Genomic DNA, 25,121 nt, shown 5'->3' on the forward strand with positions numbered 1-25,121 from the left:
TGAGCTAGTCATCATATTAATTTCACATTAAATATAATAGAGGGAAACATTCCACGTGGGAAAAATATATCTAAAAACAAAGATGATGTAACTTACCAAACGAAAGTGTTGGTATGTTGATAGACACACAAATAAACACACACAGACACACAAAATTCAAGCTTTCGCAACCCATGGTTGCTTCATCAGGAAAGAGGGAAGGAGAGGGAAAGATGGAAGGATGTGGGTTTTAAGGGAGAGGGTAAGGAGTCATTCCAATCCCGGGAGCGGAAAGACTTACCTTAGGGGGAAAAAAGGACAGGTATATACTCGCACACACACACATATCCATCCGCACATATACAGACACAAGCAGACATTTGTAAAGGCAATGAGTTTGGGCAGAGATGTCAGTCGAGGCGGAAGTACAGAGGCAAAGATGTTGTTGAATGACAGGTGAGGTACGAGTGGCGGCAACTAAAATTAGTGGAGGTTGAGGCCTGGTGGGTAACAGGGAGAGAGGATATACTGAAGGGCAAGTTCCCATCTCCGGAGTTCTGATAGGTTGGTGTTAGTGGGAAGTATCCAGATAACCCGGACGGTGTAACACTGTGCCAAGATGTGCTGGCCGTGCACCATGGCATGTTTAGCCACAGAGTGATCCTCATTACCAACAAACACTGTCTGCCTGTGTCCATTCATGTGAATGGACAGCTTGTTGCTGATCATTCCCACATAGAAAGCTTCACAGTGTAGGCAGGTCAGTTAATAAATCACCTTAATTGTACTCCCAACATCACCGCTGCTGAAGCCCAGGCTATCCGTGATCTGAAGGCTGTCCGATCCATGGTCATTCTTCCGGCGGACAAGGGTTCCATGACCGTGGTACTTGATCGTTGTGAGTATGTGGCTGAGGGACTGTGTCAGCTTTCAGACAACACTACATACAAAGTTTGCCAAGGTAATCCCATTCCTGATGTCCAGGCGGAGCTTCAAGGAATCCTCAGAACCTTAGGCCCCCTACAAAACCTTTCACCTGACTCCATCAACCTCCTGACCCCACCGACACCCTGCACCCCTACCTTCTACCTACTTCCTAAAATTCACAAAACCAATCATCCCGGCCGCCCCATTGTAGCTGGTTACCAAGCCCCCACAGAACGTAACTCTTCCTACGTAGATCAACACCTTAAGCCCATTACCTGCAGTCTCCCATCCTTCATCAAAGACAACAACCACTTTCTCGAATGCCTGGAATCCTTACCCAATCTGTTACCACCGGAAACCATCCTTGTGACCATTGATGCCAATTCCTTATACGCAAATATTCCGCACATCCAGGGCCTCACTGCGATGGAGCACTTCCTTTCACGCCGATCACCTGCCACCCTACCTAAAACCTCTTTCCCCATTACCTTAGCCAGCTTCATGTTGACTCACAACTTCTTCACTTTCGAAGGCCAGACATACCAACAATTAAAGGGAACAGCCATGGGTACCAGGATGGCACCCTCGTACGCCAACCTATTTATGGGTCGCTTAGAGGAAGCCTTCTTCGTTACCCAGGCCTGCCAACCCAAAGTTTGGTACAGATTTATTGATGACATCTTCATGATCTGGACTCACAGTGAAGAAGAACTCCAGAATTTCCTCTCCAACCTCAACTCCTTTGGCTCCATCAGATTCACCTGCTCCTACTCCAAATCCCATGCCACTTTCCTTGACGTTGACCTCCATCTGTCCAATGGCCAGCTTCACATATCTGTCCACATCAGACCCACCAACAAGCAACAGTACCCCCATTATGACAGCTGCCACCCATTCCATATCAAACAGTCCCTTCCCTACAGCCTAGGTCTTCGTGGCAAACGAATCTGCTCCAGTCCGGAATCCCTGAACTATTACACCAACAACTGAAAACAGCTTTCACATCCCGCAACTACCCTCCCGACCTGGTACAGAAGCAAATAACCAGAGCCACTTCCTCGTCCCCTCAAACCCAGAAACTCCCACAGAAGAACCCCAAAAGTGCCCCACTTGTGACAAGATACTTTCCGAGACTGGATCAGACTCCTGAATGTGGCTCTCCAGCAGGGATACGACTTCCTCAAATCCTGCCCTGAAATGAGATCCATCCTTCATGAAATCCTCCCCACTCCACCAAGAGTGTCTTTCCGCCATCCACCTAACCTTCGTAACCTCTTGGTTCGTCCCTATGAAATCGCCAAACCACCTTCCCTGCCCTCTGGCTCCTACCCTTGTAACCGCCCCCGCTGTATAACCTGTCCCATGCACCCTCCAACCACCACCTACTCCAATCCTGTAACCCGTACACGATCAAAGGCAGAGCCACATGTGAAAGCACCAACGTGATTTACCAACTGACCTGCCTACACTGTAAAGCTTTCTATGTGGGAATGACCAGCAACAAGCTGTCCATTCACATGAATGGACACAGGCAGACAGTGTTTGTTGGTAATGAGGATCACCCTGTGACTAAACATGCCTTGGTGCATGGCCAGCACATCTTGGCACAGTGTTACACCGTCCGGGTTATCTGGATACTTCCCACTAACACCAACCTATCAGAACTCCGGAGATGGGAACTTGCCCTTCAGTATATCCTCTCTTCCTGTTACCCACCAGGCCTCAACCTCCGCTAATTTTAGTTGTCGCCGCTCATACCTCACCTGTCATTCAACAACATCTTTGCCTCTGTACTTCCACCTCGACTGACATCTCTGCCCAAACTCATTGCCTTTACAAATGTCTGCTTGTGTCTGTATATGTGCGGATGGATATGTGTGTGTGTGCGAGTATATACCTGTCCTTTTTTCCCCCTAAGGTAAGTTTTTCTGCTCCCGGGATTGGAATGACTCCTTACCCTCTCCCTTAAAACCCACATCCTTCCATCTTTCCCTCTCCTTCCCTCTTTCCTGATGAAGCAACCGTGGGTTGCGAAAGCTTGAATTTTGTATGTGTGTTTGTGTTTATTTGTGTGTCTATCAACATATCAAAGCTTTTGTTTGGTAATTTCACATTAAAATATAGAAGAATAAGTGAGGATGTAGTTTTAAAGATAAATATACCGGGTGATCAAAAAGTCAGTATAAATTTGAAAACTGAATAAATCACGGAATAATGTAGATAGAGATTTACAAATTGACACACATGCTTGGAATGACATGGGGTTTTATTAGAACAAAAAAATACAAAAGTTCAAAAAATGTCCGACAGATGGTGCTTCATCTGATCAGAATAGCAATAATTAGCATAACAAAGTAAGACAAAGCAAAGATGATGTTCTTTACAGGAAATACTCAATATGTCCACCATCATTCCTCAACTATAGCTGTAGTCGAGGAATAATGTTGTGAACAGCACTGTAAAGCATGTCCGGAGTTATGGTTAGGCATTGGCGTCGGATGTTGTCTTTCAGCATCCGTAGAGATGTCGGTCGATCACGATGCACTTGTGACTTAAGGTAAACCCAAAGCCAATAATCGCACGGACTGACATCTGGGGACCTGGGAGGCCAAGCATGATGAAAGTGGTGGCTGGGCACACGATCATCACCAAACAACGCGCACAAGAGATCTTTCACGTGTCTAACAATTATCAGTATGATGTTGCAACCCCTCTGCCCCAGATGCATGCATTATTCAATTGGCATAAAATCCTCTCATGATGCAAGCTGGCCCATCACTGCTGCAACTTTTCCTTGATATCCCTGATATTGGCACTGGAACTGAGTTGACATCTGAGCTGGTGCCACACATTCTACAGTGGACAGATGTGGGGATCTTGCTGGCTATGGGAGTACCTCATCATTAGACAGACACTTCATAGAGACATGTGCCGTATGTGGATGAGCATTGTCCTGTTGAAAAATGGCACCATGTTACTGTCACATGATAGGTAACACACAAAGATGCAGGATGTCTTTGATGTATCATTGTGCCATTAGAGTTCCCTCAGTCATTACCAACAATAACTTGAAGTAATACTCGGTGGCTCCCCACACCATGATGTCAGGAGTAACAAAGCTATGCCTCTACAAAACCTGGAAGAATGACACATCTCCTAAGATCGCCACCTTACTCCTGTAGGTGGTCATTTGTGGTAGTGCAGAACTGCAATTCGTTGCTGAACACAGTGCAGCGCCATTCATCAGCAGTCCATGCTTCCTGGTCACAGCACAATTACAAACACAGCCTTTTGTGTTGTTGTGCTAATGGCAGCCTGTCAGGGGCTGGTAATTCTCTAGTCTGGCTATTCCTAGTCTCTGACCATGGTGCAAGATGACGCAGAATGTTGCAGAGATTTTGTTACTTATTTTTGGATGACAGGCACAGTTGTGGAGGAATTGCAATGTGCTCGGTGCACAATATGGCAATCCTCCCTTGTGGTGGTCAGATATGGTTGACCAGAACATTGATGAAGAGTATGCCTGCTCTCACATTTCCATTTAGCCCAACACTGAGCTCCTCTCATACCAGTGGGTACCCACAGCGAGACTCCTTTCAGCCTCCGTCAGGTGCTGGTGAAGCTGTTGTACGTGAGTACATGGCAGCTCTGTGTCTTTCACAGTTAGCACTCAATATCTGGCACTTTTCATGCCACTTATATGCCTTATTAGGCCTGGTAAAAACACTAATGCATTCTGACAGCGTTTCTACATGTCACAGGGAATTGCAACTCTAATCATTTACATACCGACCAGTTGTGTGTACGTGTACAAAGTTACATTGACATCTGGCCGTATCTTCTGGGTGCTTCACTTTTTTGGTCAGTCGGTGTAGTATATCTATTAAAGTAAGTTCCCATTCATATGAATCCATTTCTTATACTTATTATACTTCTTTGAATACTAAATGTGGCCTTTTCCCCAGCTGCTTTAAAAATTTAATTATTAGATGGTCCTTTCCCCATGATTTGATATATTTCAACATTTCTGTTTTACTTTAATTTCTTTTGATAGTTGGAGGTTAAAGTTTTTTTATAATCTCAAAGATGTTTGAAAATTTTAAGTTGTTTCTGGACACGACTAATTCTACATATTTTGGCATCCTGGGCAAGTAATGTATATGGCACTCTTCGACGAGTCTGGCTAAAACGGTTTAGACCTGGACAAGAGCAAATAGTTGTGATGATACTGGAGGTTTACAGTAACTGATGTCTGCAGCTCGTGGTCTTGCGGTAGCGTTCTCGCTTCCCACGCACGGGGTCCCGGGTTCGATTCCCGGCAGGGCCAGGGATTTTCTCTGCCTCGTGATGACTGGGTGTTGTGTGTCTTTCATCACCATTTCATCCCCATCGACACGCAAGTCGCCGAAGTGGCGTCAACTCGTAAGACTTGCACCAGGCAAACGGTCTACCCGACGGGAGGCCCTAGCCACACGGCATTTTACAGTAACCGATAAATAAGCTGAAATCAGTTCTCAGTTGAAATCAGTTTGTTGCTACATAACCACCAGGGGGAGAGGACAGAAACTCAAATCTTTGTAGGCCCCATTAGGAAAAATAGTGGTTCAGTTGAGCGCTGTTGCTTTAAGCCCTTATAAAAGCACTGAATATTCACATGTCTTGCCTAATGTACAATCTGTGAATAGTTTACGAAAGTACATAAATAAATGAACAGATTATTAAATAAAGGAGATAAGAAAGGTATCAGGATAATGATGTAGCTCAACCCCAGTATCAATTCATTCACATCATATACAAGTTACTTTGAATGGTAGTCTTCCACAGGCATATATTATAACACAGTGAAGCAATAAGATATGAAATAATTGACCTAGCAGAGCAATCAGAACGTTTGCAGGCAATGTAGAATGTGAGCCGAAGACATTGTGTGGTGCACCAAACCAATCAAACTGAATAAAATTCCTGTAGTTCAGTAAGTTCATTCACCATGCCAAATTTCAGTCACTGATATCTATACTAGCACTCACTGTTCAAACATTTTCTAAGTCCCAAACTGTTACACTGAATAAAACACTGAGTTCTGATAAGATGCACATGGAAATATTCCTATCACTCAACTGTTAATTTATCGTACGGTGACAACAGCAAATATTAAGAAACACACGTAGCCCCGGGAGTAGACAACATTCCATTAGAACTACTGACAGCCTTGGGAGAGCCAGTCCTGACAAGTTTAATAAGTCACAGCGGCAAAATACTAACATGAATTCTTTACAGACGAATGGGAAAACTGGTAGAAGCCGACATCAGGGAAGATCAGTTTGAATTCCGTAGAAATATTGGAACACGTGAGGCAATACTGACCTTACGACTTATCTTAGAAAATAGATTAAGGAAAGGCAAACCTACATTTCTAGCATTTGTAGACTTAGAGAAAGCTTTTGACAATGTTGATTGGAATACTTTCTTTCAAATTCTGAAGGTGGCAGGGGTAAAATACAGATAGCAAAAGGCTATTTACAATTTGTACAGAAAGCAGATGGCAGTTGTAAGTGTCGAGGGGCATGAAAGGGAAGCAGTGGTTGGGAAGGGAGTGAGACAGGGTTGTAGCCTATCCCCGATGTTATTCAATCTGTATATTGAGCAAGCAATAAAGGAAACAAAAGAAAAGTTCGGAGTAGGTATTAAAATCCATGGAGAAGAAATAAAAACTTTGAGGTTCGCCGATGACATTGTAATTCTGTCAGAGACAGCAAAGGACTTGGAAGAGCAGTTGACGGAATGGACAGTGTCTTGAAAGGAGGATATAAGATGAACATCAACAAAAGCAAAACGAGGATAATGGAATGTAGTCGAATTAAATCGGGTGATGCTGAGGGAATTCGATTAGGAAATGAGACACTTAAAGTAGTAAAGGAGTTTTGCTGTTTGGGGAGCAAAATAACTGATGATTGTCGAAGTAGAGAGGATATAAAATGTAGACTGGCAATGGCAAGGAAAGCGTTTCTGAAGAAGAGAAATTTGTTAACATCGAGCATAGATTTAAGTGTCAGGAAGTCCTTTCTGAAAGTATTTGTATGGAGTGTAGCCATGTATGGAAGTGAAATGTGCAGGATAAATAGTTTGGACAAGAAGAGAATAGAAGCTTTTGAAATTTGGTGCTACAGAAGAATGCTGAAGATTAGATTGGTAGATCACGTAACTAATGAGGAGGTATTGAATAGAATTGGAGAGAAGAGGAGTTTGTGGCACAACTTGGCAAGAAGAAGGGACCGGTTGGTAGTACATGTTCTGAGGCATCAGGGGATCACAAATTTAGCATTGGAGGGCAACGTGGAGGGTAAAAATTGTAGAGGGAGGCCAAGAGATGAATACACTAAGCAGATTCAGAAGGATGTAGGTTGCAAATAAGTACTGGGAGATGAAGAAGCTTGCACAGGATAGAGTAGCATGGAGAGCTGCATCAAACCAGTCTCAGGACTGAAGACCACAACAACAACAACAACGTAGCTTACAATATTATTCATTTAAGTATTTAGGTGCAATGCTAATATGTATAAATTCTGAAAATCAGTAATTCGATAATACTAAAGGAGAACAAATCAACTATAAAATTAAAACACATACATTTAATCAGCAGTTAACATGTAGTGAATGGATCCAACTGATAGCAGAGGGAGTGGCATTAATAAAGTCATTGAATGCTTCCGGGTACTTTGTCAGAGGGCAGCTTCTGACAATATGCTGAATGGTTTGTTCTTGAGTCCCACAAACACAGGCTGGAGAGTTTTGGAATCCCCACTTGTGCATCAGAGCATTGTACTTGGTTGTGACAAATTCTTATGCTGTTCAGTCTTGCCCACTCACTTGTCTTCAGATGAAATCGTGGTGCACTGGCAGATGAATCTTGAACACTTTTATTTTTTATTGTTGCAGTGTGCCATCTCTTGCACCCTTTAATGTCAAACCTCTATCAATTGTGGCACTGAGGTATTTAGGGTGGAAATAGTGTCTAATCCTCTGTTTATTGAGCTATTGGTGTGCGATTCTGTCGTTTGACTATCACGTAAATACTCACTGACAATTCAAACCTAACCAACGACCTTACCCAACCAGACATGAACATCAAAAGACACTAAACCATGCTCTGCCTACCTATCTACATCTGCCATGTGATGGACAACTACAGTCAACTGGTCATCATGAAGTTTGACCGCCTTTGTCTTTGAGTACAAGTTTTACAATTTTACACATTTCAAACATATATAATATCCGTATTTAGACAATTTGCAGACAGATAGTACTTCATTACTCACTAAACATTGTGGAATAATCAGCTGTCATTTATATTTTATACATTCCAAAACAGAAAGACATGTGCCAGTCAAACTCATAGCTTTATTCAGCTTGCCACGTCCATACAATGCTACTCAAACATCTATCTTACAAATGTTGGCACATAAAGATTCTTGTTAAACAAACATCAACAAGTAGGAATATCAGGATAAATTGTTTCTGCTGATGTTAATCTGTTTTGTATCTGTGAAGAACTCATTATTCAGACACTCAATTAACACCTGTTAAATAAATCATTTATAACAAGCTGCATGTCATTTATTATCATAAACATAGTCATTTTATAGCTGACTTCAAGATCAGTCCAGCTGTGTGACATAGGCATATGTAGCATTTCTGTAGCTCTTGTTATTCTTGTTATAAACAATTTTATGTGTAAATGTTAATAGCCTTGGTAATAATTTTATTGAATTTATCTCTTTATGGCAATTTCAACACTGTCATTAGATTTTCTGTAGCATGTCTGGATGTGGTTTTCTCTTTTTATGGAATCAGGGTTGCCAAAGGTTCTGGAAATCACACAATATCAGGGAATTTCAAACACTTCAGGGAAATCAGGAAAATATTAGGGAAATTTGTAAAAACACTGGAAAAACCTTGTTTTTGTCTCATTAGATGAAATGGTTTGTTTACTGAGGTATCATGCATCATCGCTAGCTGAGTACGTGTGCTTCTTTGCTACTCCCTCATTACTACTTCTCCTCTTTCTATCACTTCCCTGAGCTTGCAGTCTGTGCTGCCACTACTTCTTGCCACTAACCTAGCAGCTGCCAATGAGAGGCAGGGAGGCATGAGGAGTGGTTTGTTCCAGAGACCGTAGGCACAGCGCTTGGAGGCAGTGGTCATGTGAGCATGAGTTCTGTTTGAGTCATTGTGTGAATGTGTGTGTGTGCTCTCATTTTCTGACAAAAACTATAGCTGAAAATTTAGTTGTGAGAGAGTGATTGTCTTTTCTACTTTCCTGCCGCAGCTCATCAATCGTCTTTCCGGTGAGTTGATAACCTATCCTCATTATTATTGATTGTCAGAGTATTTGAATAAGTTATCTGTGGCATGAATTGGTCACTGTGGTCTCATTTCATCAACATGTTGTCTGAGGCTCATGAATTGCTGGCCACACCAGTGGGCCATGATGAGCCAAAACCACAGGCTGTTTCTGTGGGTATCTGTAATGAATTGGCCCTGCTGATCCGAAGCCATTCAGTTCTCACGAATGTACAGGCCCTGCCTGTCGGATCTAGTCTCACTAACCTGCTCCCAGACCAGGTCTGTTTGTGTGTGATGTAATGCAGTGGATTTTCACGGTTTGTCCATGGACTCAGGACTGATGTACTCTTCAGCAGGCCAGAGGCCATGGGCGATGGATTTAAGGAATTGCGACTGTCTCACCGCAAGTATGTTGTACAGTGTGGTGTTTTATACACATTTTATTTGTTCTAGTACATTTTGGCACTTCAGAAGCAGTTTATATATTAGGAAGTATGGATGATAAGAAGACAGTTGTGTCAGTTACTGGCAGTTTGTACGCTATGTACTCATATATTTCTCGAAAGAAAAATCGCAAAATACCTGTAAAATAATAGATATAACAATGTGGGTAATAACTGACAATAACAAACATAGTAGAACCATCATTTTATTGGTCCTAAAGTGTTGGTTTAGAAAATTCTTCCCTGCTTTACACACTTTTTTCAAGAGGCCTACTTTTTTTCTGAGGTTATTTCTGAAATCAGTGAAGGTATTTTAAATCTGTCTTGTGACCCAAGGAAATGTGTATTTTTGTCACCAAATGTGTTTTGTTCTATTGAAATAAAATATCATTGGTGTTAATGTAACACATATACCATTTCAAAAACAGTTCATTAGGAAAGATGTTGATGTTGGTACCTAAGATTTTTGCTCACATCAGGAAATGCCATCTGCTTGCAAGTGTGTCTTTTTTTAAAAATATTTCCTCATTTGTACTACTGTTCTTGTAGCATACCTCCAAAGAAAGATTGTCACCTTAGCCTACATCTTAAGTTACCCTTGAGATCTCAAAATTTGTTAGAGAAAAATGGTAAAACTTGTCTGGAAATCAGGGAGTTTCATGTGGGGAAAGTTGTGGCAACTCTGTAAATATTCTATGCTCTTAGTTCCAGCACAGTCACACTTTGGAATTATTTACTCAGCATTAAGAAGCATGCTGTGATACAGTGTACCTAACTGACATGGAACTTTCAAGCTACATCGTTTTGGTGGCCTGCTGGATACCTACCCCACTTCCTCGCATGGCTTGCTGGAATGATTTGAACTGCTAGACAAATCCCACTTAGCTGCGTGGCTCAGCCAATACACTGCAACTTGCCAGCCACATATCACTCAGTCAAACCTGCTGTTTTTGAATACTTTGTATCTAACAAGACACACCGCTTGTAATGTCACAACACCATATCCCCACTAAGTGCTCCATCTGTTACTTCTTGTCCTGTTTGAGTAAGAAATGCAACTGTTATAGTGTATCAGAAGTTTGTTTAGCAACAATCTTCAAGATTTAGTCATAAAACAGAACATTGCCTAAATGTTAGAAAGTTAACAATCAGGTCTTTGAAGAAGGGGGAAAGGAGAATTGTCAGAATATCATACTGCCTTTTCTCACATTAAGGGGACATAGACGTCGTGGCCTGAAGTTTTTACTAGTATTTGGTCAGGAGGTAGATCATTAACGCAACACAAGCAGACAGGAGACCCAGTGTATTGATATTTTCTGGATTTCCATAAAAAATATTGTTGCTCATACATTTTTGTGCCCTGTGTGTCTGCCCAGTTTGCCTGTGTGGTAGAGCCAACACATGTTTTGAGTAGTTTCAATGTTTTCCTCGCTTTTAGCATAATAGTCATAAAGTAGATTCTGTTAACATTGATAACCATTGAACTTGCAGAAAAGAGGTAAATGTTCTCAAAGGAGCTTCGTACCTTAGAGGTGTGCAGTCAGCATTTGGTGTCTTTACTGAAAGAACTTCCTTATATGTTACACTGGTGGCCTATGCACTTCTTGGCAACACTGTCACAGCTGATAAGGTATGAGTTATGGTGATTGGGAATGACTAGTTAGAATAAACAGATGCCTTGTGTAAAAATTATGTGATGAATTTTGCACTGTGTTTTTCCAGGTATTCCCACTGGCTCAGTTCTTCAACATTATTCAGTTCTCAATGGCCATTGCTTTTCCTGCAGCAGTTCAGTCTTATGCCGAAGCAAAAGTGTCCATGCAGCGGTTAGAGGTAAGTACTCACGACATACTTTCTCTTTCTTGTTTTGTTCTGTTTTCCATCAGTTATCTTAAAATCTACATGAATCTCGTCTTGTGAATTCTTTTCTACACCAAAATTCATATTTTAGTTACCAGATAAATGGAGATGTAGCTGTCATGCTGTTGTTGAGCCTATACCATATAACGTGGTTTTCATGACTGTGACACACAGAATTATAGTTAAATCAACTAAACAATGCTCTCTGTACATTTTTTTGTCTCATTCCAGTATATTATTATTTTTAGCAATACATTTAATGATTTTTTTCCTACTTACTTTTCATGATTTTGAAATCTTATCTTAACATTAAAATAACTCTATGACATCATCAAAAATAGGACTTAAGCTGAAAACCAGTTATGGACGGAAGAAATCTAAATGTGAAAGGAACTATCTGGCTACTGTCAGTAGAAGGAATAAATGAGATGAAATGATCGTATGGCATTTATTGGCCGCGATATCCCCTTCACGGTTTGGCCGCCGTATTGCAAGTCTTTTTAGTTGACGCCACTTTGGGGACTTGCGTGTCAATTATGATGAAAATGATGATGGACACACAACAAGCACTCACCTGGCTGGAATTGAACCCAGGCCCCCTTGCATGGTAGGCGGTAACACTACCACTGCACTACGGAGGTGGACGAAAGAATAAAGATAACCCTTCACCGAATAGTTCATGTGTTGAGCAGTAGGCAGGTAAAAATAAAAAATAAAAAAGAGATTTTTTAATTTGTAGCTTAGTTTTTGGCCAATGTTCTTCTTCAGAATTCACAGATACACACATACATATACATTTACATTGTATTCAGCACTGCAGGGGAGAGGTGGAGCAGGGGAGAGGAACAAGAAAGAGATGGGGAACATGATGAAATAGAATGTGTGAGTTAAGGGGTAAGGTTAGGGAAAGAGGTGTCAGTGTGGGAGGGAGGGGGGGGGGGGGGGGGGAGGGGGCTAGAGCAGAATAATACAGAGGAAGAAAGAGACCATGGAGAGAACGCAAGGGTATGTATTAGTACTGATGAACTGAACGAAAGTAAAATGATGGGGAGCTCTTGGAAAAGGGGCAGGAGGGGGGAAATGGAAGGAAGAGGAACAGAAACAAAGGTGGAAGTGCGTTTAGGGCAAATGCTAGCAAAGACTAAGGCCAGCGAGATTACCGATTCGAATTATGTGTTTTAGGGACAATTTCCAGCTATTTGATTCAGTGGAAAGGGGGGGGGGGGGGGGAGTGGGAGAATCCATGTAGACTCTGTAGTGGCCCCAAAATTGAGCATGTTATGCTCAGCTGAATGCTTTGTTCTTGGCCACAGTTCGATAATGCTCATTCATTGGCGTGGACTGCTAACTGATGTTAAGGCTTGGGACAGGTTTTGCAGTTGGGTCTTCCACGAGGATATTTGTGTATTTATTCTTTGCCTGTGTACTCTAACTGGTAATTTTCAGCTGAGAGTGTTGGATGTGTCTTACCACTTTATCTGCAGCAGATGTAAAATCTGAGTTTTGACTGTCCTTACTATTTTAAACTACACCAAGGCTTAATTGCAATGAAGATAGAATCAGAATGAGATTTTCACTCTGCAGCAGAGTGTGCGCTGATATGAAACTTCCTGGCAGATTAAAACTGTGTACTGGACTGAGACTCGAACTCGGGACCTTTGCTTTTTGTGGGCAAGTGCTCTACCATCTGAGGTTCGCAGGAGAGCTTCTGTAAAGTTTGGAAGGTAGGAGACAAGGTACTGGCAGAAGTAAAGCTGTGAGTACGGGGCGTGAGTTGTGCTTGGGTAGCTCAGTTGCTAGAGCACTTACCCGTCTAAGGCAAAGGTCCCAAGTTTGAGTCTCGGTCCGGCACACAGTTTTAATCTGCCAGAAAGTTTCAAGATAGAATCAGTGTACAATAATATGAAACAGAATCACATTTTACAGATGCATAAAAGGTTATTATACGAGGGTGGTTTCCAAAGATCTCGGAACAGAATAGAAAAAAAGTACTTACATAACTGAAACTTTTTTTATTTTTCAATGTAGTCTCCTTGTAGATTAATGCACTTGGTCCAATGATGTTCCAGTGCTTCTTATCTCCTTGAAAGTGAGATTCCTCCAGGACTGCGAAACAATTCTCAACTCTGGCAATCAGTTCTACGTTTGAAGTTGATCTTCGTCCACCGAGAAAGATTTTCAGTTTTGGGAAGAGATGGAAGTCTGATGGAGCAATATCAGTTGAATACGGCAGGTGTGGCAACAATTCATACCTCAGTTCATGTAATTCTGCCATGGCGACAGCACATCTGTACGGGCACACATTGCCCAGCGTCAAGAGTCGCAACACCAATCTTGCAGATAATTTTTTCATTTCTAACTCTCCAGTTAAAATGTGATATACTATTTCAGATGATATCTGGCAGACATGAGCAATTTCATGTACTTTCAATCAGCAATCTTCCATGACCATTTTGTGGTCTTTTGCAATGATTTCTGAGGTAGTGACACATCTTTGCCAACCACTACGCAGATCATCATCTAAGCTCTTCCGACCAAATTTAAATTCATTTGTCCACTAGGCAACAGTTAAATATGAATGAGCGGAGTCCCTCAGTGTACTCTGGAAATCGGCATGAATGTCCTTTGCTTTCATACCTTTCTTTACGAAGTACTTAATCACTGTTCAAATCTTGATTTTTTCCATCTTCACAAATCACTATGCAGGTATAACAACAGAGCCACATCAATGCCGCAGCTCTCTTCCAAGAGCACTAATGTGGCATGTGTTCACATTCAACAGTCCAATGAATATCACGTGAACAACTCTTCCCGCTAGTGCTGGCCTCTTGTGGTGCTTCTGAGAACTTTTCAAACCACCCTCGTATATTTTCTGTTGTAGCAACTGAAATTTAGTTTAATTTTAGATACTCACTCATACTGTATACAAATTTCTGTGTGAGATACCCTTTTAAGCCATTTTTCAAAGATTTTAATTCCTTTTATTTTTTAACTGAGTTAGGCAGCTTGTTAAAAAAAAAACTTTTTGCTGCTTGCTTCACTTGCTACACTCATTGTTTGCTACACACCTACTGCTGTTTTCTGAATTACAAATATTCTTTTAAAGTAGTCAACTTGTGCACTTCCCCATGTAAGAACCGAATATGGTAATTTGGGAACATGAGTCCATAGCATATTATTGTGAAAACTTTCTCATCCACAACATTTATCGTTTTGCTTACAAGAAAATCCACTGTGTTTATCTTTCTACAGAGCACACCTATATGCTCCCTCCAGGTCAGACAGTTGGCCTATAATAATTCTTCAAATTTTTGTGCTACTTACTTCTTTAATTTCTTCTCTATTTATTTTAATATGTACATTATATATTCTACTCTCTTTGTTTTATTTTAACAATACATACTAGTGTGTGCTGAAAAGTAATACCTCCAAAATTTTCACATGAAACTCTTAAAACTTTGTAAATGGATCACACATTATTAAAATACTACATATTTATTCTTCATATCTATATATTTATTTCTCAATATAGTCATCCCTGCAACAAACAAATTTCTCCCAACAAGGGACCATTTTGTTGATACTATCACTGTGGAATGTTTGACTTTGTTGATGGAGCCACACTCTTGCCTCTGCTTGCGCCACTTCATCATCATCAAAGTGAAGCCCCTGAAGGTGTTCCTAAGTCTTGAAAACATATGAAAAGTGGATGGGACTAAGTTGGGACTGTATGGTGGTTGATCGATGACAGTGAACCCAAGGCAGTGGATTGTTGCAGATGTCACAGCGCTCGTGTGTGTGATCTGGCATTGTCAAGGTGTAGGAGAGGGTGCTCCATGTGTGTATGAACTCTTCCAATTCAAAACTTGATTATAGCATGCTGTTGCTCACACATCAACATAGTTACATTACACGCCACCATGTTGCACGCTACAATTTGGAGCCCTCTAATGGCAGCAGGGTGCAGATATGTAGACATGGAGGATAAAGATGTAGAAAGTTAATAAAATGTGTTTTATTTAAAAAGCTTTGAGTTTTTACATAATATTCAAGGGCATATTTTTCAGCACACCGTTGTACCTTGTTTTGATGGAATTTTAAAATGATTGTTTTGTAGTAGATACTTACTTGCATTTTCAACATCATGACTGATTACTTTTCAACTTCCTCCTTTGTCTGAGCTTTACAGATAATTGTCATGTTATAGGGATACAATGTAAGTTTCTGATGTACATTGTCTGTGAAATCATATACATAGGTAATAAATAATATTGGTCCAAGTACAGGACCTTGTACTATACAATGTTGGACAGTTTGTAGCCTGATTACATTTTCCCCACTAGTATGCCTGATTTCTATGCACTGTTTCTATTCCTATTTTTTATTTTATTTTATTTATTTGGTATGCGTATTCCATGGGTCCATACATGCGAGTGATTCGCCTGGATGTGGATATGATTGTATTGTGTCACTGCATTTTCCTCGAATCTCATACAGATCCTCCACTAATCTGGAATGATTCACACAGCCACATGGTTTAGACAAGCCCACCAAGATCCTACAATTCGACTGTTGTGTGTCAAGTGAGTTCAGAACATGTTCAGCTAAATCTATGTTTGCCATGGTCTACTATAATTACCTTTCACAACGGTGTTACTGATAATAATAAAAAAAATACATATCGTGCACTGTAGCATGTCATCACATTCTTGCAACATAAAAATAGTCAATTGAGTGGTAGTTATATTAAATTGTGATCTCTAGGTATCGTTATGATGGCTCAGTGGGCCAAGAGCCAAAGTTCATTTATCAAAAGTTAGTGATACAGAGGTCCAGATTTTGCCTTGTAAATGAGTGAATACAAATTGTTTGCTATTGCTGATTTCTTTTGCCATATTCTTGAATGCAGACATAATCCTTGTCACACTTTTTATCAACAGCAGTTCATGGTGTGTATTTCATCATAGTTTGTTCTTAGTATACTTAACAGAAATAGCATGTAGGGGATTCTTCTCACTATTAATGTATAAGTTGCCTCATTCCACATCTCAGAAAGCTCACTTCATCATGGCATTTATGAAACACTGTGTGTCAATAAATGAAAGAATTACTTAATAAGTTTAAATGTGCATCTCTTTGATTAACTATGGATGAATGGCTGTATTTCATTTTTTGTTTATTGTTTCCATCATGTGATTTCCATTACTTTAATAAATGCATGCTTGAAAATATTTTCAGTTATTAATTACTTGCATTGAACCAAAAAATCAATAATTACCTAATTAACCTGATCAGTTTTTTTTAGGTATTTCTACTGCTGGAGGAGCATGTCCCTAGATCTTTGATGCCCTCAGGAGAGAAGACTGAGAAAATTGGAATAATGCTACAGAATGCAAGTGCACGATGGGGTCCTTCAAATATATCTGAGACATTATCAAATATTAATTTACTAGTCACTCCAGGCAAGCTTTGTGCTATTGTTGGTCCTGTTGGATCTGGAAAGGTAATTATTTCCTGAATATTAAACTTTTTGAAAAAATATACTTCATTACCAAAAACTTGCATTTATTTTATTGTTTTTGATTCATTATGCATATCTGAGAGAGTTCTTTTTGTCTTGACAAGTTTACTCACAGTAAAATGTGGCAAAGAAATAAGATTTATGGAAAGATGGGTTATATACGTGTCTGAGGTGCTGTCTTTCACTGAAATGAAATGGAGCCAGTGGGACTCACTTCACCTGTTTTGAGGAAACCTGTTTTGTCCAGTGTCAGGAGGAAGCAAATGCAAATGGGCAGTTGTCTATTAATCGTCAGCAGTTCAAATGTACGGAGAATGAAGATACTCCTTAGGGAAGTGGTTGCAAGGGACTGGGGACTGGAAAGGACATCAGGTGCACTCAGTGTGTAAGCCTGGCAGCCTCATTCAACATGTTGAAGAGGCTATTCCAGCTGCCATTGAGAGAACAGGGTGCAACCAACTGCAGATTGTGATGCATCTTGGAACAAATGATGCCTGTCGTCTGGACATTGATGTCATTCTTGGGTCATTTCAGCGAACAGTAGAGAAGCTTGAAAACACCAGCCTTACAGATGGAGTATCAATGAAGCTCACAATTTGCAGCATTGTGCCCAGAACTGATGTGGCTTTTTGGTTCTTAGTCGAGTGGAGGGATTGAACCAGAGACTGCTAAAGTTCTGTGACAGGCTAATCTGCGACTTCCTGGACTTGCGCCATAGGGTTGAGAACTGTAGGGTCTCCCTAAACGGGTCAGGTGTGCACTATACATCAGAGGCTGTTATGCAGGTAGCTGACTGTGTGTGTGGGATGCACACAAGGTTTTTTTTTTAGGTTAGGTGACACTCCGTCCAATCCAGATAACAATAGCTGTAGGAAACTCAGATGTATCAGTGTAAGATTGAAAGAAACACATCCCACAAGTAAGCGTATTAAAATCCTAATGGGAAAGTGCCAAAGCATTTGCAACAAAGTGCAGGAGTTTGAAGCACTCATTAGAAGCAATGAAGCTCACATAATACTAGGTACAGAAAACTGGTTGAAACCTGAAATTGATAGCAGTGAGATTTTTGGGTAAAATAAGTATATATCGGTAGGACAGGCAAGTGGGAAATGAAAGTGGTGTATTTGTCACAGAAGACAAGATACTCAAATCCACTGAGGTTGAAATTGAAGCTGCATGTTACATTGTTTGGGCAAGACTCAGTATCAGGGGTGGGCATAAAATAATAATTGGATCCTTGTATCGCCCACCAGACTCATCTCCTGATGTAACCAAAAGCTTTCAAGAGAACTGCAGTTCACTTGTTTATAAGTTCCCAATCATACTGTAATCATCAGTGGAGACTTTAATTATCCAACAAATAATTGGTAAAATTACAGTTTTGTTACTGGTGGGCATGATAAGGCATCCTGTGAAACTTTGCTAAATGCCTTCTCTGAAAACTACCCAGAACAGGTAGTTAGGAACCCCACTCGTGATGGAAGTATGGTGGATCTAATGCCAACAAATAGACCTGATCTCTTTGAGACTGTCCACATTGAAACTGGTATCAGTGACCATGATGCTGCTGTGGCAACGATAATTACCAAAGTACAAAGGACAGTGAAAACAAGCAGAAAGACATACATATGTTCAGTAAACTAGATAAAAACCAGTACTGTCATATATCAATGAAGAACGTGAAACTTGCAGCACAGAGAGCAAGTGAAGGAACTCTGGTTAAGGTTTAAAAGAAAAGTTGACCGTGAGCTGGATTGATGAGTACTGAGTAGAACAGTTTATAATTGGAGGAACCTCCATGGGTATATACAGTCACTGTAAAGGAACTTCTAAAGAAACAGAGATTACTGCGTAATAGGTGTAAAACAGAGCGTATAGCTATATAGAGAGAGAGAGATGCTGAATGAAATGTGTTTGGTTGTCAAGAGAGCAATGCATGAGGCCTTCAGTGACTACCACAATAGAATATTATCAAGTGATCTTTCACAGAACCCAAAGAAATTCTGGTCATATGTAAAGGCTGTTAGTGGCAGCAAAGTTAGGTCCAGTTGCTAGTGAATGAGACAGCAACTGAAATTGAGGGTAGCAAAGGAAAAGATGAAACCCAGAATGAGATATTCACTCTGCAGCGGAGTGTGCTCTGATATGAAACTTCCTGGCAGATTAAAACTGTCTGCTGGACCGAGACTCAAACTCGGGACCTTTGCCTTTCGCGGGCAAGTGCTCTACCAAGTTTGGAAGGTAGGAGGTGAGGTACTGGCAGAAGTAAAGCTGTTAGGATGGGGCGTGAGTAATGCTTTGGTAGCCGCCAGGAAGTTTCAAAAGATGAAATGTTTAACTCCATTTTCAAATGTTCCTTTACAGAGGAAAACACAGGTGAATTGCACCAATTTAATCCCAATACCACTGAAAAGATGAATAAAGTATTAGCGTCAGTGGTATTGAGAAACAGCTGAAATCGTTCAAATTGAAGAAAGCTCCAGGGCCCGATGGAATCCATGTCAGATTCTATACTGAATTTGCGGCTGAGTTAGCCCCTCTTCTAACTATGATCTGTTCTAGATCCCTCGAACAGTTCTTGGAAAAAGGCACAGGTCACATCCGTCTACAAGAAGGGTAGTAGAAGTGATCTACAGAACTCCCATCCAGTATCCTTGACATCGACTTGTTGTAGAATCTTAGAACATATTGTGGGCTCAAACATGAAAAGTATGACCTGCTCAGTGCCAACCAGCATGGATTTCAGAAAATTCTATCATGTAAAACCCAACTTGTTCTTTTTTAGATGATATACTGAAAGCTTTGGATCAAGACAATCAGGTATATGCTGTATTTCTTGATTTACAAAAAGTATTTGACTCAGAACCACAACTATGCTTATTGTCAAAAGTATGATCAAAAGGGGATCAAGTGAAGTTTGTGTCTGAATTGAGGACTTTTCAGTAGGGAGGACAGAGATATTAATGACCTTGCAGACAATATTAATAGTAAAATCAGGCTTTTTGCAGATCATGCAGTTATCTATAATGAAGAACTATCTGAAAGAAGCTGCATAAATATTCACTCAGATCTTGATAAGATTTCAGTGTGATGCAAAACTTGGCAGCTTGCTCTAAATGTTCAGAACTGTAAAATTTTGCACTTCACAAATGAAAAACATAGTATCCTATGACTATAATATCAATGAGTCACTGTTCGAATTGGCCAACTCAAACAGATATGTGAATGTAACACTTTGTAGGGATATAAAATGGAATCATCACATAGGTTCAGTCGTGGATAAAGCGGGTGATCGACTTTGGTTTATTGGTAGAATACTGGAGAAGTGCAATCAGTCTATGAAAGAGATTGCTTACAAATCACTCATGTGATCACTTCTAGAATACTGATCAAGTGTGTCAGACTCATACCAGATAGGACTAACGAGGGATATTGAACGTAGACAGAAAAGGGCAGGATGAGTGGTCACAGGTTTGTTTAATCCGTGGGAGAGTCTCACAGAGGTACTGAAGCAATTGAACTGAAATACTCTTGAAGATAGATGTATTCTATCCAAGAAAGTCTGTTAACAACATTTCAAGAAATAGCTTTAAATGATGACTCTAGGTATAAGTATATACCACTCACATAGGGACATGAGGATAAGATTAGAATAATTACTGTACGCACAGAAGCATTCAAACAGTCATTCTACCTGCGTTCCGTACGTGAATGGAACAGGAAAAAACCATAATAACTGGTACAAAGGGACATACCCTCTGTGTGCAGAGTATAGATGTAGATGTGTAACAACCAAGATGGGACAATCACAATAAAACATGCTGAGGGTGGCATACAGATCAGAAACATCACAACGCAGTGAAATCATCTATCTCCCTTACTATCCAACTGTACATCAAAGAAGCAGTGATGAAAATAAAATAAGAATTGTAAGTTGGATTAAAATTTCATGATGATGTTGCTATCCTCACTGAAAATGAGGACAGATATTGCAGGAACTGTTGAATAGAATTGACAATCTACTGAGCACAGAATAGTACAGAATACAGATGAAAGTAAACTGATGAAAGACAAAAGTAATGAGGAGCAGTTTTGGGTTTCAGTTAAATAATTAACAACACAAGAAACAGTAAAGGTACTAATGCATTTTCTTGAAGCATACCGCATTGAAGCATCCTATAGATTGATTTAGTTGTATACAACCATTCAATCCTTTTATAAATTAGCTTGACAGACTGTTTCCTATCTTTTAAATAGCAAGTAAGTGATTTTAAGGCTGCTCCTTTCATCCCATGTTGTTCTAATTTATGCAATAAAATGGTATGATTCACAGTATCGTATCAGAAGCTTTACTAATACCTGGGAAAGTGCCAGTTACCTTGTCTCATTTCTCCAGCTTGTTTAATGTTTCATGTATAATAGTTGCTACTGCTGTTACAGTAGATCTTCCTTTTGTAAAACCATTCTGTAGGTTGTTGAATAGGTTATGTTGTTGTTTTTTGTGTCAATTTTTATTCCTTTCTTATACACTGGTAGAATTTCAGTGATTTTCAAGAGATTAGAGAGTTCTCCATGGCAGAGGGAGGTACTTATTAGGTGTGTAAATGGCCGAAAGCTATAATTTTGAGAGTCTTTTTGTTGTGCATATCTGTGACTCGGCATCTCCGCTTTATGATGAGTAGCAACTTTCCTTCTCTTAATATTGTTATATTCCATCCTGGATTTTCCATTGTTTGAAATTCTATATTAAGTCAACCCTATGAGGTAGCATTGCAGTTACTGTGTTCTGAGATTTATTAACTTATAAGAATTTTGTCAGACTTGTTGAAACAATTTTGTGTCTTGTTTCTTGTGATGTTGTTGGCACCAGTTTAGCACTTGAGACATTCATTTTTGCCTTCCATTTTTCCCTCATGGTTGACTTTGGCAACAGTTTTCTTACTTGATCTTGGTTTCACCAAACCCATTGCTTGGAAATATTTGTTATTGTTCTGTAAAGTTCTTGCTAAGTTTCTGCCAAGGTTGTCCCTTAGGAAAGGAACACAGTACCTTTTACTAAGCTTAATGAATTTTTTAGGGTCCAACCCAGGACATATTACCATTTTTATGGGTTCAACCAGGACATATTTCTGAAATTTCTTAAGCGGTAATGGAATTGACAACTTCCCAATGTAAAATTTATGTGATATAAAGGTATATTTTCAGAATCTGTTCTAACTAAAGAGCTAATTTTTTTTACAGTTTATCCTCACACATGTACTGTCAAAATTGAAATAATGGTATTGCGTTATATTGTTTGATGACTCAATTTTTTTTTCTATGTGTTGCTCCTGCAATTTTTTATCTGCACAAAGGTATATCCATAACCTCATTATACTCTATACATAGTTAAAAATGTTTCTGAAACTGCACTAATTTCACTTCCTGCATCTAAAAGAGCTTTCTCATCATGCAATCATCGGATAAAAATACACTCCTGGAAATGGAAAAAAGAACACATTGACACCGGTGTGTCAGACCCACCATACTTGATCCGGACACTGCGAGAGGGCTGTACAAGCAATGATCACACGCTCGGCACAGCGGACACACCAGGAACCGCGGTGTTGGCCGTCGAATGGCGCTAGCTGTGCAGCATTTGTGCACCGCCGCCGTCAGTGTCAGCCAGTTTGCCGTGGCATATGGAGCTCCATCGCAGTCTTTAACACTGGTAGCATGCCGCGACAGCGTGGACGTGAACCGTATGTGCAGTTGACGGACTTTGAGCGAGGGCGTATAGTGGGCATGCGGGAGGCCGGGTGGACGTACCGCCGAATTGCTCAACACGTGGGGCGTGAGGTCTCCACAGTACATCGATGTTGTCGCCAGTGGTCGGCGGAAGGTGCACGTGCCCGTCGACCTGGGACCGGACCGCAGCGACGCACGGATGCACGCCAAGACCGTAGGATCCTACGCAGTGCCGTAGGGGACCGCACCGCCACTTCCCAGCAAATTACGGATACTGTTGCTCCTGGGGTGTCGGCGAGGACCATTCGCAACCGTCTCCATGAAGCTGGGCTACGGTCCCGCACACCGTTAGGCCGTCTTCCGCTCACGCCCCAACATCGTGCAGCCCGCCTCCAGTGGTGTCGCGACAGGCGTGAATGGAGGGACGAATGGAGACGTGTCGTCTTCAGCGATGAGAGTCGCTTCTGCCTTGGTGCCAATGATGGTCGTATGCGTGTTTGGCGCCGTGCAGGTGAGCGCCACAATCAGGACTGCATACGACCGAGGCACACAGGGCCAACACCCGGCATCATGGTGTGGGGAGCGATCTCCTACACTGGCCGTACACCACTGGTGATCGTCGAGGGGACACTGAATAGTGCACGGTACATCCAAACCGTCATCGAACCCATCGTTCTACCATTCCTAGACCGGCAAGGGAACTTGCTGTTCCAACAGGACAATGCACGTCCGCATGTATCCCGTGCCACCCAACGTGCTCTAGAAGGTGTAAGTCAACTACCCTGGCCAGCAAGATCTCCGGATCTGTCCCCCATTGAGCATGTTTGGGACTGGATGAAGCGTCGTCTCACGCGGTCTGCACGTCCAGCACGAACGCTGGTCCAGCTGAGGCGCCAGGTGGAAATGGCATGGCAAGCCATTCCACAGGACTACATCTAGCATCTCTACGATCGTCTCCATGGGAGAATAGCAGCCTGCATTGCTGCGAAAGGTGGATATACACTGTACTAGTGCCGACATTGTGCATGCTCTGTTGCCTGTGTCTATGAGCCTGTGGTTCTGTCAGTGTGATCATCTGATGTATCTGACCCCAGGAATGTGTCAATAAAGTTTCCCCTTCCTGGGACAATGAATTCACAGTGTTCTTATTTCAATTTCCAGGAGTGTACAAACTTTAAGTGTGAATGTTCTTGAAATAACAATTGTATTCACCACGTATAAATGAACACTGTAGTCAAAGATATAAACAGAGAACAAGAGAGCATATTTTCCAGAATTATGTCACATACCACACAAACTAATCACCTGAAAGTAGGAGTCTTGAAATCATGATGAAAGATTGACAGTTTTCCAGGTAGCCATAATAGTTTGCCATGACAAAAACTGGGTGTTCCAACTCAGAAAACTGATACATTAATATGATTACATTCGAAATACAACCACAAGCAATACATCATTTGAAAGACGAAGTCCCATACAGTACTTTAAGACAGTAAGAAGATTGTCATTTTAAGTGAAAATCCAATTTCAATCACAGTATCTAGCAGTTTACTAAAACATTAAACTTTAATTATTCTGTTGTATTTTCCACTGACATGACTTTTTTCATAAATGGTTTGTTTGTTTTAAATGCATGGAAAAATTCACAAGAAGATTCTGAATTAATTTTAACATTTAGCAAATGTTTAACAGAAGATGCTGAAAAAGTTTACACCTTCCTGCAGCCCAAATGTTCCACATAATTGTTATCAGCATTACAACAAACAATTTTTTCTTCAAGTTTTTATTTCTTATCAGGTGGAAAAGGATTCTGAGTCAAAATTTGAACTTCTTCACCTGACACTTCATTGAACTTTAAAGGTTTAACCTGAATTTGCTCTTCCAGACTGAAATATCTTACAGCAACGAGAAAAAGTTTTACTTCACTTCTGTTTGAGGTATCCATCATAACTATTACATAATTGATGTTTTCCAGAGAATGCAACACATTATCAAATACAAATGGCAAAATAATGTTTACAATAACTACCTCTGTTTTTATTCTGGCAGATGAAAATTTTGGGTAATATAACTTTTTAACAAGTTGGATGTGCAGTCTGATGTTTTGAAACTGAGGTTACATCTAGCAATGCGGCATGTAAATGTAGCCCCTTTAGCAGCACACTAGCACTGCTATGTTACTGTCATTACATACTTTCAAAAATTTGTTTCTGTTGCAGGTTAACATTAAACACACACTTCCTTTTGCCCATTGTTAAACAGTGAGACAAAAAATGAATGTTGTTGTTGTTGTTGTTGTGGTCTTCAGTCCTGAGACTGGT

The 25,121-nt window shown here is 40.7% G+C and overlaps 1 protein-coding gene across 1 annotated transcript in view; it reads left to right on the forward strand.

Moving 5' to 3' along the window:
- Nucleotides 1-25,121, forward strand: part of LOC124595545 (ATP-binding cassette sub-family C member 4-like) — a 291,780-nt gene that overhangs the window by 145,510 nt on the left and 121,149 nt on the right. Inside the window, exons 7-9 of the mRNA XM_047134323.1 lie at nucleotides 11,184-11,322; nucleotides 11,415-11,525; nucleotides 16,858-17,055. Coding sequence (XP_046990279.1) covers nucleotides 11,184-11,322; nucleotides 11,415-11,525; nucleotides 16,858-17,055 — 448 coding nt within the window. The remainder of the gene's footprint in view (nucleotides 1-11,183; nucleotides 11,323-11,414; nucleotides 11,526-16,857; nucleotides 17,056-25,121) is intronic.

Source organism: Schistocerca americana, chromosome 2 (genome assembly GCF_021461395.2).
Source record: "Schistocerca americana isolate TAMUIC-IGC-003095 chromosome 2, iqSchAmer2.1, whole genome shotgun sequence".
NCBI lineage: Eukaryota > Metazoa > Arthropoda > Insecta > Orthoptera > Acrididae > Schistocerca > Schistocerca americana.